This window comes from Artibeus jamaicensis, unplaced genomic scaffold (assembly GCF_021234435.1).
Source record: "Artibeus jamaicensis isolate MK-2021 breed Jamaican fruit bat unplaced genomic scaffold, CSHL_Jam_final scaffold_369, whole genome shotgun sequence".
Lineage (NCBI taxonomy): Eukaryota > Metazoa > Chordata > Mammalia > Chiroptera > Phyllostomidae > Artibeus > Artibeus jamaicensis.
In genome coordinates this window covers 25,572,324-25,591,716 of record NW_026522042.1, presented here as the reverse complement: position 1 = coordinate 25,591,716, position 19,393 = coordinate 25,572,324, and the positions used below count along the sequence as shown (strand labels likewise).

The 19,393-nt window shown below is 39.5% G+C and overlaps 1 protein-coding gene across 1 annotated transcript in view; it reads right to left on the bottom strand.

Moving 5' to 3' along the window:
• Positions 1 to 19,393, bottom strand: part of DNAH5 (dynein axonemal heavy chain 5) — a 194,236-nt gene that overhangs the window by 20,380 nt on the left and 154,463 nt on the right. The window contains exons 66-72 of the mRNA XM_037154551.2: positions 13,955 to 14,198; positions 12,763 to 12,877; positions 12,069 to 12,259; positions 8,150 to 8,271; positions 6,225 to 6,374; positions 3,950 to 4,195; positions 187 to 406 (exon numbers count right to left, since the gene is read on the bottom strand). Of these exons, the coding sequence (XP_037010446.2) occupies positions 187 to 406; positions 3,950 to 4,195; positions 6,225 to 6,374; positions 8,150 to 8,271; positions 12,069 to 12,259; positions 12,763 to 12,877; positions 13,955 to 14,198 (1,288 nt within the window). The remainder of the gene's footprint in view (positions 1 to 186; positions 407 to 3,949; positions 4,196 to 6,224; positions 6,375 to 8,149; positions 8,272 to 12,068; positions 12,260 to 12,762; positions 12,878 to 13,954; positions 14,199 to 19,393) is intronic.

Genomic DNA, 19,393 nt, shown 5'->3' with positions numbered 1-19,393 from the left:
TCTGGTGCCTAACCCTGCCAGGTCACACTCCGCAAGGACCATGACGAAGGGGCCATCCACTCCTCCACATGTTAAACAACAGTACTCTTTGCTATAACTATACCCTAGCTAATTCTGTGTTTACAATTTAAGAAAGCAGTTTAAGTGTGAGAACACTGATACACATGGACGTGTTCCTCCACTCACCGCCGTATGTTCTTTTCAGCCCGGCTCGGAGGCCCTGCGGAGGCTCATTGGCGAACTTAATGGACATCTGCAGGAGTGTGATGGGAAACTGCCTGTGAACCTCGGTGGTCATCCACAGGCGGAAAGCGTCGTGTACGACCTCAGTTTCTGTAACCACGTCCATGAGCTCGTCCATGAAATCCAGTCCCAGGTGGCAGTTCTGCAGGAGTGCCCATCCTCCCTGAGCCAACAACAGTGGGTGGCAATGAGGCTAGTTTGTGTTTTGCCCAGAGATTTACATTAGTACATCGTTTAAAAATTAACTAATTACAACTTAACAGAACAGCGCACTAAACACTTTAAATGAATCTAGGTCAAAGCAAAGACGCGATAAAGTTTAATTGGGAGAGGTATATCTTTTCCCGTCCCATGTACAGGTCCCACATATAGCATGCTGGTTGTACTAATACGTGGTAGGAGTCACGAAAATAACCAAAGTGAAGCATAAAAAGAGAGAACTGCACCTGTAGGTTGACATGCTGATCGAAAATACCCGTTTAGCTCAGCTCCTTCCCCAAAAGGCCATGAAAACTCCAGGGAAGGGACTTTGTTTGAAGGTGTGAACTCTTCAGAACAAAAACAAGTGAGGGTGAAGACACTACCAATAACATATAAAATGAACTCAAGAAAGCTGAATCCTCAACTGACATTCAGGAAAGCCGAGTGCAACCCGAATTACAGCGTGTAGCTCCCAAAACACTCAAGAATGGTGACAAGAGGTCCCTCGGGAAGTTGGGAGAGAAGGTGGGCAAGAAGTTTGAAAGTCCAGCCCACTGACATGTCCGTGCCCCACCTAAAGAAGGATGGAAAGCTAATTTCCTTTAAAAGGCAAAACAGACAGCATTTGCACTGGAGCACATCGGCACACACGGTATAGGAACCTCACTGAAGACAGAGGAAAGAAAACTTCCCCACTGATTGTTGAGGCCCGCCCCTCATGCCTCCCACTGACTTCCCAGAAATACTGATAGCTGGGCGTGTACCCTCTAGAATGTGGAAGAACTTCTGCTGGGGAATTTGACCATTCTAAGAACAAGAGCCTTAGAAGATAAGCTTGATCTTTTTCTTTTTTTTTTTTTTTTTTATTTAGTTACTTTTCAAGTACATTTTTTCCCTTCCCCCCCGCCCGGTCTCCCCCCTCCCTCCCATTCCCCCCCCCACCCCCAGTCCTCATCCCTGTGTCTTTCATACTTGTTCCTCAAAATCCCTCCCCCTTTTTCCCCTTAAGTTCCCTTCCCTCTCCCCTCTGATCTTTTTCATAAGTTTTTCTACGAGCATAAGAATATTCTGTGTATACAGCAGGACTGGAAAAAATTTAGGTCGTATAATAATAATTGACTCAATATCAAATCTATAGAATTTTTTGCTAATATTACCCACAATATCCAGATGATAATCCTGAGTTGTTTTCTTGATCATTTTGTGGATCATTTAGTTTTGACTAGTACAGCCTGAATTATTTCTTTTTCCAAGAAACAAATCAAGCACTACATCTAAAATCTTAGCAGTTACATATAAAATTGGTCATTTTGGAATTTGATATATTCCCTTATAATTTTCTTCAGAAGTATATAGCATGTACTAAATAAACTATTCTTTGTCCTTTGAAAAAAATTTAAGTGTGAGGTGCATGCTTTATTTAAATCTTTTTTATGTTTTTTTATTAATGTTCAAATACAGTTGTCTCCATTTTCCCACTACCACTTTCCCCTGACCTCCCCCCCCTCCCACCCTCAGTTCTACACCCCTCTTTGGCTTTGTCCATGTGTCCTTTATACATGTTCATTTATGACCCTTTCCCTTCCTTTGAAGTATTTAATTGACACTGGCCACCCCTTCAAAGCAAAAAGAAATTAAACATAAAACTTAACAACAACAGAGGGCTTTAGTTGCTCTCCTTCATCCAGCACACAGGCAAATCCTGATCTAAGTTTCTTAGGTGAGACCTGTGATGCTTCAATGTTCACCCACAGAATCCATATCCAAAGTTCTTCCTTTGAGCTGCTGCACTCTGTATCCAATGTTTTGAGTTTGTACAGACTGTTCGTTTTGTTCCTATTGAGTAACTGTTTCATTCTGTCATATTGCCTCAAACCTTTCTTACAAAACTTATAAAAAGCTATTGTCTCTCACAAATTATAAGCATGCTAATAATAATGGATAAACTAAAGGCTGACAATATTCCATTTAAATTATAATTTGGTTGCCTGAAACTCTATTATTATTAGTTACACAAATATATATTTTAAATTCAAGAAGTGTCCTGTTCCCATTAGTAGCTTTGTTCTCAGCACAGTAATATGCAGAGGAAGGAACGGAGAAAGCAGAGAGCGGGGAGGGAAGAGAAGAAAGAAACCAAGATCAAGGCCTACCAAGCCCTCATGTCAGACCAGACATGGGAGTCTTAAATACAGATGATCTTTTTTGGTCTCCAGAAACACTTTAATCAGATCCCTTCAGCCTTTCTTCTCCTGCTGCAAACTAAGGTCATCAGACATAGCACAATCCATGTGAAGAGCCCCTGTCTTTCACCAAAGCTGGTGGTAGAGCCTCAAGGTAAACATGCAGATTCTAAAACCCAGTGTGCCTAGTTCTAGACCAGGAGAAAGGAACTAGATACAGCACAGTGGTAAGGTTCTAGATTCAGCAACAGGGACCTAGAACCAAGTGGTTTCATTGGCAGGGTGGGCACTGGTTGGGAGTTGGAAAAAAAAAGTCAGTCCTGCCTCAGGATGGGAAGTCCCTGGAGGGCACAGGAGTCTTGAAATATGAAGGATATCGAGACACAAGAAAGAGGAGTAGGGTCTGGCCCAGTGAAGGCCAGAAAGGGATCTAAACTAAGACTCTGTGTTATGTTATCCAATAGGAACAATAAGCCAAGTGGTTCTTCACCCCCACTTTGCTTAGCCAAAGTATGATGGAAAATGGGAGCAGGGATGGAAGGGTCCTCCAGGCTGAACTGGACACCCCCAAGAAGGCTAGACCAGAGTAAACACATGAGTGCCTTGTCCAGGAGCTGAGTTCTAGAAATGAAATAAAGGACCTCCCGCATACTGTTAACTTAAGTCCCTGAAAGTGCCCCAGCTCTGGACTAAACTGTCCCATTAGGAAGGTCAATGTGTGGTTTCCAGAGTTCAGTGGCTCCCAGGCCAGGCCTGAGCACTGCATGCTCTACATGCTGGAGAATTTGCAATCCACAAAGGGCATTAGAACCCCATCTGGAAAGTGACAGGCCAGATGTCCTAGAACCTCTAGCACCACTGCAGGGTAATGGCAGATTCCTGGCCTCTGGGATCTGGGCCAGGCCTACGGGACTCCATGAGATAGACCATGCATTCTGGACCTCAAGAAAGACACTGGTGTTGTAGATGCTGGAGTATTGAGGATTCCAAGATTGGAGCTGGAGGGGCTGGAGTGAATAACAGAGGGGGCGGGGCTGTGGACCCCCACTGAAGGTTTGGGATCTGGAGTGGGTTTAGCATTATGAAACTGGTTAGGAAATAAGATTTTCAGTTGGGTAAGTTTTATGTAAGACAAGGCTCAATGGAAAAAATTTTTTTCGTTGTATCTGTTTTTCAATATAAATTTTCTAATAGATATTTAGTAAACAGCATGCAGTATGTAAATTTAAACTCTTAACAATGCACATGCTCTTTCATGCAATTGTTAACTCCATAACCTGCAATATCAGCAATGTAATACAGAAGTAGACATTTGGCCTCACGTTTGCCATCGTCTGCTGCAGGAGCTTGCGCGCATGGACCTCCTGGCCCTGGCCCATGGACACATAACGGGTTTCTATTTTTAATCTCTTCCCCAAGGCAATGATGGAGTCCGTGGGATCTGAGCCCATGGAAAGGAGACAGATGAGTGGTGTTCGTGGGTCAGATTCCTCCCACGTCTTTTCCAAGTCCAGGATGACCCCTTCGGCATACTTTTCTCCCATGGAGTCCATGATGTACTTGCGGGCCTGCCAAAAATGGTACACATGTCACTGAAACTTGTTTTAACACCTTCCCATGAACAATGCAGTGTGGTTTCCAAAATTAATTTGTGTATATTATCACAATGAAGTCCACATTAATCCTGCCAGTCACATAGGGCAGAGCCTTTCACAATTACACATTATATTTTTTCACTTGGTAATCTCTTTTCACTGCTTTCATCATTCCATGTCTGTTTTATCCTCACTACCTTATAAAGTGGCAGGAAACTGAGCCTCATTAGTAACTCAAAAACGACTTTGTATATTTTCAGATTGATATGTAATCATCATAATACTCATTATTATCATTAAATGCATTGTTTTGATTAAAGTGTATTCCAATGATCCTGGCTAGATTTCATTGTCCCTACTTCACATCTGGAAAAGTTGAAACCCTGACAGAGCATCATTCCTGCACCAGGCAACTGAACAGTCCCTAATGTGAGCAGCCACACTCAGACAAAATGCTGAACACAAGTCTGATGCTGCCTACGGGGAGTGGGCGTTGAACAGATCTTCTACACCGCACATCTTCTATTCTGCTTCCCAAAAAGGTGTCTGATTGAACATCACTAACGGAATCTAGTCCGAGAACAAGAACTTCAGAGGAGAGAGTATTTTTCCAGGGGGCCCTTCTAGACCTGGTTTAAGACTTGTGTGTTATCATAGCATCATGGGAAGCCATTTAGGGAATGTCATAATTATACTTCCATTTCTTCTAGAATACACAGTATGGACTAGAGTGGATGAGAATGACCATAAAAGACCAGTTAGGAAGCCATGGCTGTCATCAGCCTATGGATGTCAGGAGCCAGGATGAAGGTACAACAGAGCATGGAACACTTAAATTTTGGCATAGGATCGAGTAGAGTATTATATGAGAAAGTAATAATCGAAGGAAGGAAGGAAGGAAGGAAGGAAGGAAGGAAGGAAGGAAGGGAGGGAGGGAGGGAGGGAGGGAGGGAGGGAGGGAGGGAGGGAGGGAGGGAGGGAGGGAGGGAGGGAGGGAGGAGCTATCTGAACCTTCTACACTGCCCATAAATAAGGCCACTGCTTGATAATTCATCTGGGCAGAATAAAAGTAACAAGGTTGAGAAGAAAACTGAAGGAAGGGTGACTCAGTGTCCTGAGTTGCGAACCCCCTTTTTTTCCTAAATAAATCATTGAATCTAGTTGCTTCATTATCACACAGTACCTAAGTGGACTTGGAGTATGTTCAAAACATACTTACTCTGTATGTTTTGAACACTGCCTCTGGAGAGCGAAGGGGAACATTTCCTACATTCTGTTATAAACCCTGCCTGCCATTACCCCTTAGGCTTTCTTGGAGAAGCCCTTGAAGAATCAACCTATGCTGAATATTACAGTTAAACTTTTAATCGTGAAAGCACAATGAGCCTTTTTCAGTAAATTTCCATGATGGTAGACCAGTGGGTGAAAGATATTTAAAATGATAGATCCTTTGCAGGTAGCATTCACATGTAAACCATATGTAAAATGTGTACAATCTAAAGAATTTTAGGCCAACTTTCTTCCTTGCATCGAGGGCTGTAACACTGTCTGGGGAAAGGAACACAGGTTTGGGTGCTTTGCTCCCCTCTAGTCTCTCTCCTCCCCAGAAACCTCACATTCTTCCTACTTAAGTGAACATCCTTTTACTACTAGCATAAGACAGCAAACATATCATTTCTGAGTTAATATAAAAATGACACAGAAGAATAAGACATTTCCTTTATGTTATACCTATACACCAACCTTAAAAACATGGGGTTTTTTCATTCATTTTGGTGGGGCCATTTTGGCCAAAGAAGACTAATAAATCACTTAGCTTCAATGTACACTTCAGTATATTTACTTGTTGTTTACTTTTCCATGTTTCTAATTTTATTGCTAGAAAATTACATGGAAGACTACAAGAAATTCTCATTGGGATTAACATTTTAAATCTTTCTTTGCATTTAAAAAGACATTCTCCTTAAAAATACTCTTTCTTTTTTTAATAGGTACTTCATACTTGGGCAATGGTTCTGTCAGGACACCAGGATCTGATGAGAAGAAGACGTCTAAAGCAGTCCAGAGATTTATCATAGGCATTGGGAAGAGGTTCTTCCTCAGGGTTTTCCTTATCAAACCAGATTTTCCACATTTTCTCATTTCTTGATATCTGAAAATACAAGGGGATAGGAAATATGTCACACCATGGAAAAATCTTTCAGCGATAGTTCACAGATATGTTTCATTAAACTTTCTGACCATTCCAGACATGTGTGAATGATATTCCTCAGTTATTTTTTTATGTTCTAATGCCCGAAGGGTTGAAAATTAACAATCAAATGTTGTTTTCTCTAAAGTCACTCTGTGTTAACACCAGCCTACAGCTAGCTCCAGAAGTATGAAGAGTCCTGGGTCGTTTAATTCTGTCTGTGCCTTTGTGGTTAACATATTTATAAAGAATAAAGAAATCAATGGAAACTCATTTTCATTATTTTAAAGAAATCTGATTTGCTCCATGAAATCCTCTCATGATGAAGAACCAAGTCTCATTCACTTATGTTTACTCATTTTCCAGGACAACTGTACATACCAAAAAAAAAAAAGCATTTAACACATATTTTTCTAATTGAATGAAGTTTTTTGGCCAATACTCTACCAGTTAATTACAAATACACCACTTAATATCAAATAATAGGATTCCAGCTTCCTTTAGGCTACTGACAAGGAGGAAAAGAATACTCTCCATTATCCTTTGGAGCTTAAAAAAATCAAAGAGAGAACAGCATTATACAAGCAAACATCTCAAACAGAACAAACAATGTCTACAAACAAAAACACTCTTATGTTCTCTGGTATATTTCCTTTGATTAAATAACCAAGTGTACTTCTTAGTGGTCTAATAAAAAAAAAACCATTTCAGGTTTGTATTCAGAGAGTATCATGTAAGAATAAGAAATAACCTCTTTCAATCATGAAGGACTACATAATGTGGAGAAATCGTAGGTATAAGATATGATCTCCAGAACCTAACAACTTCAGTAACAGGTAAGGTCACCAAAAATCATCCTGTGGGGGAACAAGTGAGAGTGTATTAAAAATCTCCCAGATGAAAGTTATTTAACCCCCAAAGAATGGTTTGGACCCTAACTCCATGGGAATCATCAGTTGTAAGCCAGGATATTAAAAATATAGCAGAACTTAAGCTTCTGGTCAACTTAAACTGGGAAAGTCAAAAAACAAGCTTAGGAAATTTTCTGGTTAAAAAAATTTTTTTAAGACCTCAACCTGTAGCTGAGCAAAACCACCTTACTGTCAATGTGATTTCTCTCTGACCATCTGATTTTCAAAACCCCCTATCTCCTGGCCTGTCCCAATTCAGTTCTCTATACTCAACTTCCAGGACCCCAACGTTTACACAATTCATCAGCAACTGGCTGATTATGAAGGGACAGTACCTTCTAAAGCCAAGAGGCCAAGTGTCTGCATTAGATTCATACCCAGATGCCTAGCTAAGGCACATAATTGGAGGGGCAGAAGAAATGGAAGAGGGAGAAGAACAAGAGGCAAGAAAGGGCATTTAGCATTGAGAGTCAGGCTGTTCATATCTCTTTTCCTATTTAATCTCTAGAAAGAAAGCAAAACTTTTAAAGGAGACCTAATTATTGCATCTACTCGAATTTATCATTCTTTCCACTTGTGCATCTCCAAATGATGATACTGACACATAGCGCAGGGAAAATAATTTCTCACTGCAGGACAAGTCTGCAATGGATGACATATGTTCTACCACAGTGTAAGTGAGCTGTGAGGAAGGTCAGACATGTGTCATAGCATTTTAAGAGTGTCAATATTCAATCTTTCTCTTCCACAAATATTGTAGCTGGTGATAAATCAGGAAGATGCTCACTGTGACATTATGCTACGTTTATTCAAAGCACTGGTTACCTGATCCAGGACATCTGAAAACTGTCTAAGTTTGCTGAGCTCTACCAAATTCAGCCAGGTCATGTCCAGGATCCATTTAGATGGCTTGGGAGGACAAGCTTTAAGGTCCAATGAGGCACCACCTTTAAAATTAAACATATAAAGTTATTAGATGATCCTTCTTTACTATAGAACAATCTATAAAGATTTTGCTTAAACAATTTCAATTTCAATTATTTTACTTCTTTAACATTTTTAAGCTCAGAAATATAAACCATGGTAATGAACAAGATTAACATTTTAACAAAAGAATAAATGATTTTACAAAAACACATTTAAGAGTTAGTAAGATAACTTTTGAGCCAGGCAGATGCTGGATTCTATACTATTTCCACCTTGCCAAGGTCTGGAATAAAACAGCTCTCTTGTCTGGGCCTTTTTTTCGTGTTTTACTTATTTATTTTTAGAGAAGGGGAAGGGAAGGAGAAAGAGTGTGAAAGAAACATCAATGTGTGGTTGCCTCTCATAGTCCCCCACTGGGGACCTGGACTGCAACCTAGGCATGTGCCCTGACTGGGAATGGAACTGGTGACCCTTTGCTTCACAGGCCTGTGCTCAATCCACTGAGCTACACCAGCCAGGGCTTGGCCTTATTTTCAAATTATCAGAATGGGAGTAATAAACCTTGGGTATTGTGATGACAGAATGACAAAACACATATGTGTTAATCACATAAAACAGGATCAGGGACAAAGCTAAGAGTCACTAAATGAGCACCTACTGTCAACATTAAGAACTACTCAATGATGGCACAAGGTAATTTTATAGAGTGAAAATATCTAGAAATGTCAGCAGCATTATGTGTGTTTGAAGAGTCGCCTTTTATAGACCAGTATGCTATTTATATCTATTTTGAGCACACCCCTAGGGCCCTGGCCACATCATTTGCATCTGGTCAATCCAACCACAACCAACATTTCCATTGGGTGTTGACTGCTATCTTTTCACTGATGATTTGCTTGAGGTCATGTCACTCTCATAGCTCTCACAGCCACATAAAACAAATGACACCTTAAAAATGTTATTGTGGCCCACCTCAGAAAAACTACATGTGAGAACAATTGTATTTTAAGTCAAAGAAAGAGTTAGTGACTCTTCTATGGTATAAAATTTATTGTTTAATAAACACTATCTATTAAACTGTTTCAGGGAAAGTATACTCTAAGCATAACTCTTAAAGGATATAACCAATGCATTTGGCTACCTTTAAAATAATTTTTTGAACAGAGTAGGCTGTAAACAAATAACTATATTTACTATATTTATTGAGCCAATCTCTACTTTATCCAGGTACCATGTACCCAACTAAATTGCTCTTTTTTGCCAAATCTGTCTTAGTATATTTCCAACAAGGTAAGAGTGGACTTGAAGACATTTCAATGAAAATATAAGCTCATAAAATCAAAACATTGTTATAATACCAATGAGCAGTTAAAAACCTAAGGACAATGCTTTTATTTTGAAAAACATCGCACCAATATCCATAAAAATTGCCCATCCTCCAACAGAGAATAAGGTACTCACCAGAGGGTTATGGAGAAGCTAATGCATGGAAAGGAAAGGATGTTCCTTGCAGCTGAAGCATTATTCACTGTTTAGTACAAGGGTAGCTGTGTCATGAATATCTTTCTTGGCTCCAAAGTATATAATGGGCCACAAAGAATGATTGTAATGGGCAAGGGGCAGGGGCATACATATTACCAGATAATATGGCACCAGATTAAATATATTGATGAATAAACTGAGATAGGAATAATTCAAATTAAAGACTCAAGATGATAGAGAACTCTTCAAACCCTAGCTTGGAAAAAGTAAGTTTGAATTTTTGCTCTAATGCTTTGTAAAAATAATACATGCTTATAATGAAAGATTTATACAAGTTATACCACACAATGATAAGTGGCAGAGTTAAGGCAGACTTAGAAAGTCATCTACGATCTTGTCTGATCTCAGAAGCTAAGCAGGGTTGGGCCTGGTTAGTATTTGGAAGAGAGAAAGTCATCTAGGCTCATCCTTCCCCAGCTTAGAGGTGAGTAAACTAAAACACCAGTATCCAAACACTGTTACTATCTAAATAACATTTTCAAACAAGTGATTTTAAAGTCCTTGCAGAGGGAGGTCACATCATTCTCACCAGCACAACTATCAAAGGGTGGTCTTCGGAAACTCTACTTCATAAGCACTGTGCAAGCCTCAGACTAATAAAAATAAACTAAAATACCAAAGATAATACAGCAGTGGCTATCTGCTGAACATATTCTACATGCCAGGGTTTACCTAAATTGTGTGATTCTCAATAATCCTATTCTGTAGGTATGAATATCCTTGTTTTAGAGCTGAGGAGACTGAAGCTTGAAGCTGCTCGAGACCACTCATCAAGAAGGTGGCAAAACCACTACTGTCCCTTAGAGTCTTCCTAACTCTAAATCCCATGTTGGTTACCATCATGTCACACACTTGACAGTTTTCCAACCAGACAGACAGGCTATGTTCAATGTCATTTCCATGGGGAAATGCATTCCCTGCCTGGATTGAGGATGTCAGAAAACAACTTTTGCCTTGGAAATTTCAGTCAAGTAGAGGACCACAGTACTGAGGCCAGAAATCAGTAATATATGAAGGGCTCTTGTAGAAGGCAACTCCTACCCCCATGTATCTATCTAAGGCGATGTTTCTCCAGATCACTCGTCTTCTACATGGTCAGCTTTAGGAAACTTGGAAAATAAAGAAACCTAAGGAGCCAGGGTATAAGAGGCAACAAATTAGAGAGAGAGAGAGAGAGAGAATGCCCATAAATCATACATTTCTAAGCTAAATTCTAACTGAATGAGACTTTGTTGCTACCATTAGATGCATATGCATATGTATGTGAACATGAATATGCACTTGTATATATATCAGTATGACTATGAGGGACCTACACACCCTCCAGGGCACAGCATGTGCATATCCGCAACCCCCTACTTCCCCCGTCAGGGTCCTCTTTAAGTTTCTCTCAAATACACTCAGGTGAAGTTATGAAAATTGGCCCCCATCCCCAGGATGAAATTGCTTCTTATCTTTAAAGGCTTTGCTTAGAAAGGTTTAATAGATAAAATCATTTAGACCCCCCCACCATCATTTTCACAGTCACTTCTTCAAATATTTGTTATTTAAACATTCAAGAATGCGACAGCAGATTTATGCTACACAGCCTTCCCCTGGGCTGTCTCATTCCACTGGCGCAGGGGAGCTGTCTGTGTGCAAGCTTCAGTAGACATGGAATAGACTTCAGTCTACAGGCTGAGCTCCACGGCCACCTCGCCCACCCACTCCAGCCATTCTACTTGCTTACCTTTCCCTCCATCACACTCCTCACTATCAGAGCCCTTGGTGTCGGCCCCTCTTCCTTCAACACTCTTCCTCCAAATGTCCCAGGGGCCAGTGCTCCCTGCTCTCCAGGCCTTTGCCCACCTGTCCATCTCTCAGGGAGGCCCATTGCAGGGCCCATTAAATATTCCATTGAAAGTTTTAAACCTTCCCTATCCCACACACATTTATCCAGCTCTGTTTTCTCTGTAATGCTTACCAGCTTTTCACATACTAAATAATTTACTTATTCTTTCACTATTTTTTCTGTATCACCCAAAATTTAGAAGCCCTATAAAAGTAAGATTTTTCTTTTTGTTCACTGATATGTTCCAACTGATTACTCTGCACCCCAGGACACAGTAGGTTCTAAACAAATATTCACACAATTAATGAGCAAATAAAATAGCTTACATAAATGCAATCTTCAGTGAAATGCAAGGAAACTGTTATAACCAGAAAAAAATACTAAACAGGACCTTCCTAATCATTCCTACACCTGCATGTACAATGCTGTCGATGTTACATTGACCTTTAATAAGGGTGAGAAATTCCTCATGCTTGACCCGGTTCCTCTGGATGTCAATCTTCAGGGTAAGCAGCAAGGTGAACAGGAATTTGTGCTCCTCGTACAAGCCCCGGGCAGCATACTTATAGACCTCGTAGGTCATGTGTTCAATGATATTGGCAATTCTTTTGCTTGTAATTGGGCTCTTGACAGACCTGGAGTGGAGAATATTAAAATCAGGACTATCCCCCTGCCCTTTTCCATTGCCCATATAAACAACAACTTGAATGGTACGTAACTTTGGAGGACCAATTCTTATTTTGTATACATCAAGGTTAAGACTTCTAAATCTAAAATAACAAGCATTCTCTCAACATGAAATAACATAACAGAGTCCAAAACACGTCAAAATCAATTTTACCCATGGAACACTACCACTCGCAAGAATGTCTTGGGAGTTTTCTTGGTTAACAGAAACACATAACACCACAGGAATTACTCAATGGATGAATAGTTGCTGGAGTTTTCTCTGAGCGTAACAATGACACATGAGAATGACTGGTTAGCACACTAGCAATTATGCTAATCTTAGATTTTAGATAAAAATAAGACTCGGCAGATGAAAAGGAAGTTACAAATGTAAAGTCACCGTTCTAGCCCACAGATACAGACTGGTGCAGATACAGATTTCAGCTCGGATTCCTGAGCACGGACGCACCTGGCTAAGGAAAGGTCAAACAAGCCGAGAAACTGGCGGAGCGAAGTCTGATACATCTCATTAACCAAGCGCATCTCAGTGATTAGGAAATACAGGATGCTGCCCCGTGTAGCCACTGAAAGACAAAAAGCCAGGTTGCATGCACTATCAGGGTGGAATATAAATGACCCAGGCACTGATCAGCCTCAACTCTAAATGAAAACAAGTTTTATTTGTATGTCTTATCGAGAACTACATAAGGGCAGCAATGGAGGTCTAGAGCAATAACTATATTATCTGGTAAGCCTAAGTACTTACTAAGCTTGGTGAGAAATAATAAATACTTCACTATTTGTATTTATCAAATGGTACTCTCCATTTTAGAATTTCTAGATCCCCTATAAACACATTTTACTGCTTTTTATAGGAAGAAAAGACAACTGTAGGGATATCCAAGGTTTTAACACTCCACACCTTATGTGGGCATTGGAAGGACCTCATTCTTAAGGGCCAGGAAGAAGCTGTGTCTGTCTAACCTTGGCCTCCAACTGGCAAAACAAGGCAATTGCAAAGAGAATGCACCTGACTCTCCACCAGTAGAAGATATTGTTCTGATTATTTTTCCAGGAGGAACAATAACTTAGTAAAGGAGACTGAATTCTTTTAGCTGGTTCCTCTGGCAATCAAAGAACAACACTAACTTGCAAACTGGCGGCTGAGACTGAAGAGCTCCTATGGTACCAGAGAACTACCTTCCTGACACAGAGACTGCATACAAAACACTAGCTTATTGTTGCCAAATGATAAACAACTGGCGAACAGCCCAAAAACTGTGTGTTAATTCCTCAGATTGCACTAATTTGTAGTAAGATATTCTTTTGTTTCACAGGGCGGCACTCAATCCACCAAGCCACACCAGCCAGGGCATGTAGTCAGATATTTAAAATTTTTCCCTCTCTTTTCTACGTTAATAAGTTCATAGTAACTTTAAAGGATTTGCCAACTAACACAAATTATAAGCACCTAAAAAATTAACATCACTATAAAATATTCTCATCTCAATTTAACTGAATAGAAATGCCACGAAACATTAATGGCCACCTGACTTTGCACAGTCATTGGCATAAGGCCCTTCCTTACTTCAGTTTTTCTAATTCTCATTTAGTTCCTGCTTCATTTTCCTGGGACATCAGTCTTTCATTACCAAACTCACCAGGTCTGTATTCCTCCCGGGCCGAGTTAATTTGAATTTCTGTCTCGGCCGAAATCTCCAGCTTCTGTGTCACCTCTTCAGCAGTCTTTTTCGTGTTACCCAGCACAGCAATGAGACCTTCATCTTCCACCAGGGACCCCTGGGTACTGGTCAGCCGGTAAAGCAAATTATCTTCTAGCTCCTTCATTCTTCTTTTGTTTGCAGTTACATCTTCCATAAGATGAGTTCTTTCTTTCTCCAATTCCTGTTAATTTGCATAAATATATTTTCTTTCTTAATTAACAACTATTGTTTGGCTGGTCCTTAAAATGTCAACCTAAAGGGCTGCCCTCAAACTTCTGTACTGTAGTTCTCATATCTGACTGCAGAAAATATGGATATCAAAATAAGAAGAGGGAAATAAATGGAGAAAAAAAAAAGAATTGGTGGCAAACAATGTGAAATTTGCTAAAAATGTTACCAATATTCCCTTTACCATTTCTTTCCTAAAGTCAAATTATTTTAAGTACCTTTTGGGATTACATTTAAGCTTGTTTTGAAGGTAACATATATTTAAAAATATATATTGAAATATATTTGAAGACAAATCTATGTGCCTCAGATTAAATACATATATGTTTTCAGGTACACTTAAATTGAAAAATCTTTTTTGCCTGAAAAGGTGCTGTTCCCTCCCAGAGAAGTGAAGATCTGTGTCTTCCCTGGGGAGATTGGCTTCAGAAGATTATTGTGCCTATTGGCTACTTCTTTGTCCTAGTAATCTGGAGAGGGAGACACAGTGGAAGAGAAGGAAAGAAAAGATGGGCTGGTGAGGGCTGGAGAAGGAGGAAATGGCCATGACACTTAACAACTCAGAGGAAGCAGGAAGCCCACAGGCCGGGGGATGACAGAAAAGCTATGCTTCTGGCACCAAGTCACATTGTATGTGAAAGTCCAATTGTTAAAAGAGAGGTTCTAACTTTGAAGCTAATAAAAGCAACAAAAATGAAAAGGGCAATGAGTAAATAGCATTTAAAAATCTAGTCATGTCTTGGTGCCCGGGGTACAGATGTGAAAATTCTTTGTAACTGAAAAACTCTGACATTAAAATGAAGGTTGTGGTAACAGAGCTGCATTAAGGCAAAGAGCAAAGAACAGTGGCCTCTGCTTTCCCACCTGGCCAGCTAACCACTGAACAGTTATGATGAGCAGGGCCCTACGAGGCTCCCAACTAGCACAAATGGTCCTAACACAATGAGTCAGGTCAGGGAACATTCTAGAAAAAGAACATTCCCTTTTAAGCAAAAGAAAATCTCAGAACTTATATCAATTCTTTTTTTTTAAGATTTTTTAAATTTATTTATCTTTAGAGGGAAAGGGAAGGAGAGACGGAGAGACACATTAATGTACGACTGCCTTTCGTGCACCCCCTGCTGGGAATTAGCCTGCAGGGAACTGGCCTGCAATCCAGGCATGTGCCCTGACCAAGAATCGAACCGTGATTGTCTGGTTCGCAGTATATCAATTCTTAATTATTTGAGATGCAGCAACTTAAGCAAAACCTTCTCTTATTATCTTTGTTTCCATCTGCTATTTGGTTATATTCAGAAGCTTCCTGAGTAATTATTTTAATTTATTTATTCACTAGATGAGAATCTTAGATTTGAGGTAATGTAGAAATTAGTGCAAACAAGTGACATTTAAAGACTACTATAAAATTTCTTTCCAAAAGCAGTTATAATAGTAAAAACAGTCACACTAGGAAAGGATAATAAAATTAAGGGGAAAAAACTTCAATTATTTTTTATTGCCATAATCCTAAATTTCATAGACTAACATTACCATTTCTGAGTTCCTAAAGGTGAGCTTTATAAAAGTCCTCACCTGAAGGCAGGTAAGAAGGAATAGAGCAGTGGGAAGAGTGATGACTTTGAAATCAGAAGGACATGTTTGAATCCAAATTCCCAGGACTTATTAACTACATGACCTTGGCCAAGTTACATAACTACAGGCCTCAGTTTCCTCATCTGCAAGATGGATACAAAAACAGCTCGGAGAATGACTGTGAGGATATCACTGGTGAAGCAGCTAAAACATCTACTGGATCATGAAAGCTACTCAGAATGTCGCTTCCCTTCTATTCCCTCCCTTGATTCATTTCCATCATGGATTTTCAGAAGGATTATGTTTATTTAGAAATAAATAGTTTTTAAAAATAAAATTATAAGTTGGCACCAAATATGTCATACTTTATATTTCACGTATCATCATAAAAGCATAAGATAGCTGAAAAGGGACTTTTACAAAGGAGAACTTTCTAATCTTGCACTCAAAATGCTCAGGAAGTGTGCTTCCGCATCTGCTGCCAACGAGCGTGTGGGCTGTCGAACACAGAGCTGCACCGAGTCTTCTTGAGTCTTGTCCTGCATAACCACTTTTTATTCTATTTTTCCCAATTACGTACCCCCTGCCCTAATTGGGGCATTAATTATTCCTCGGTGGACTACTCTGACCATACCTGGTCTCGCCACCGACCCTTTTCTCTGCCATCACCTCTTTCTGTTCCTTGTTGTTCAGAGGATCTTCCTTAGCTTTTTTGGAAAGGGCCAAAGTTCTCCACATCGTCTGCAAAACCTGTCATGTCCCACATTTCCAATCTTGTCTCCACTTGCAAACTATAGAAGTGGAACTAAAATTATGTCTCCATGTTGCTTTAAAAACCATCATTAATAAAATAAATACAGTTATTAAAATGCATACAATGAGGGGCAAATTATTCAATTCCTGATTTTTTAAGTAGTAAGTACTTTAAAAAAGCTTGAACACTATTGAGGTGGTGTGGTCTGTTTAACACCATTATTAACACTACTTAAATAAATTTGTCAATTAAAGTAGTACTTATATTGTCAATGGCTTGAAATAAGGGTTAAGAAGTACATTTCCCCCAAAGTCTAAAACTAATGAAATAATATTCTCTAAAATAAGTAATACATTTTAAATAATATTTGGGATTACAAAAGCAAAGTATGTATTACATGGTACTCAAGTGGCCAAATAGTAGAACAGGGCAATAGTGTGAAAAAAAGAAAGGTATCTTTGAAAGAAAATAGAACAAAAATAAACTAACAAACAAAATAGAAACAGATTCATGTGAACAGAGAGCAGACTGACAGCTGTCAGAAGGGAGGGATGTTGGAGAACTGGGTGGAAAAGGTGAAGGGATTAAGCAAAAACAAAACAACAACAATTTATAGGCACAGACAACAGGATGGTGATGACCAGAGAGGAAGGAGGATGGGGCAAGTAGGAAGGACAAAGGGGAGATGAATGGCGATGGAATGAGACTTGACTTGGGGTGATGAACACACAATACAATAAACAGATGACATATTATAGAGTTGTGCACCTGAAACCTATATAATTTTATTAACTATTATTAACCCAAAAGATTTAATTTTAAAAAAGAAAGAAAAGAGTACCATTGCCATTTGCTTTTCATTCAAGATGTAAAAATAGAAAACCTACTTTGGGGATTTTAGACATATTTTAATTTGTATGACTGATTTAAACTTATTTCTATTGAATTACAACTTTAGCTCCACCAAAATATAGAAAGAAAGCTGAATGGGCAAAATTAGTTAATCAGAATAATTTTGTCTGTAAGCATTTTCCCCACAAGAGATTATCTGTTACACAGACTCACGCAAAGCAGTAAACATTTGTGTTCTGTATTCTATATTCTAAGGCTATCATGAAAAATTTTTATGTAAACTGTGAAAATGTGAAAAGTATCCCCAAGGTCAGTAAGAAAGCACAGTAGTGATTCAGTGCAATTTCAAGAAACATACCATTTATTAATTAAATGATCAAAAATTAAGTGGCTCAACAAAGGTGCAAATGAAAGCCAATATCCCTTGTGTACATAAATGACATCTGCAACCAAAGTTTTGAAACAGTAAAAACAAAACAGAGGACAGCCTCTCAGGGTTCTCATTTCTAATGTATCAGCCAAGCTTTCATCCCCAAAGATTTTTTTCTCTGCTGTATCTTACACTGGTAATTGAAATAGAAAAATTAAACAGCAGAACTCAGAAACAGATTTATTTTTTTTCTACCACCAGTGAGCTGGTGATAAGAATGTCTGCTTGGTGTCTTTATTAAATTACTTCTTATATCATCTCTACCAGGTTCAGGTTCTTTTACCTCCAAAGGAAATAAATCATCTATCTGTCTGCTCATCCGGAATTCTAAATGATAATTATTCCTGAGGCTTTGTATTGTGTGCCCAGTAGAGTTGTTAATTGATATTAGTAGTTTTCTCCTAATACTACAGAGATCTCTTTGAGTTTTTGACTTATTCTCTGGGACCAAGGTCAGAGTGAGCTACAGAAACTGGGTTTTCTTTCAAAGAACGTTGCTGGAGGGCCACTGTTTTGCTGCCTGCTTAAAACGGTCTCGATACATCACCTTCTGGTGACAACGGAAGGCTGTCTAAATCTACCCACAGGTACATCAATCAGGTCAACAATAGAATATGGCCTTGATGTGAACTCGAACAGCTCACACATTTTAAACAACTGCCTTGAAGAACACAGGAAAGTATAAAGTCGGTTCAAAAGTCTGCCTTCTTTGCATTCATACGGTCTGAGGTTTCTACTTGCTTCTGAGGCAAATAAACCTCTGAGTCCAGCAGGCTGCCCATGTGAGTATTCACGAGACCAGATCCCCTGTGAGAAAGCTCCTTACTACTTGTATTTTGGGGATGCTGGGAAGCTGGTCAATTTACAGAATCAAAGGATAGTGGTCTTCCCCTTGCATCATAAACTACTGTTCCAAGAATCTACAGAACAGTACAGGCACAATACATCCTGACTGACGACATTCACCATTCACTGCAGCCCCACATTTAAGGGATTTTCTCGGATGTTTTCCAACATCTTCTTATCTATGGGATCTTCCTAGCTTGCAATGCCCTCCTTGGCTCTATACCATGCTACATTCATATTTTATATTGATATTTATGGTGACCCAAAAGTGATCATAGAGAGACTACATCATCAATGAAGTCAAAGGAACAATTTAAACCTTAAAAAACCTTTTTATATCTGTGTCCCCATGGCAGAGACGTAGGCTTTTCTCAATGGACCCACTAGATTATTAGAAATGCCCTGAAAGCACCAGAGACCACCTCAGGGAAAGTCACCTGCTGGCACCCAGGCTGTAGAGACTCGGCAATGGGAGCAGATTCAGTAAATACGGTGGGGAAAAAAAGAAGCTGCAGAAGAAAAAGCTGCTTGCTGAACATATACTACTTAAAAGCCATCAAAACAAGTCCAGTGGCATGAGACTGCTCTAGAGAAAAAAAATTCAATAGGTTACATGTTGTGTTATAAAATGGGTCAGGGTACAAGACCCTCTTGTAAGGAACAAGTGGCATGCTACTCTGACCACACATGGTAC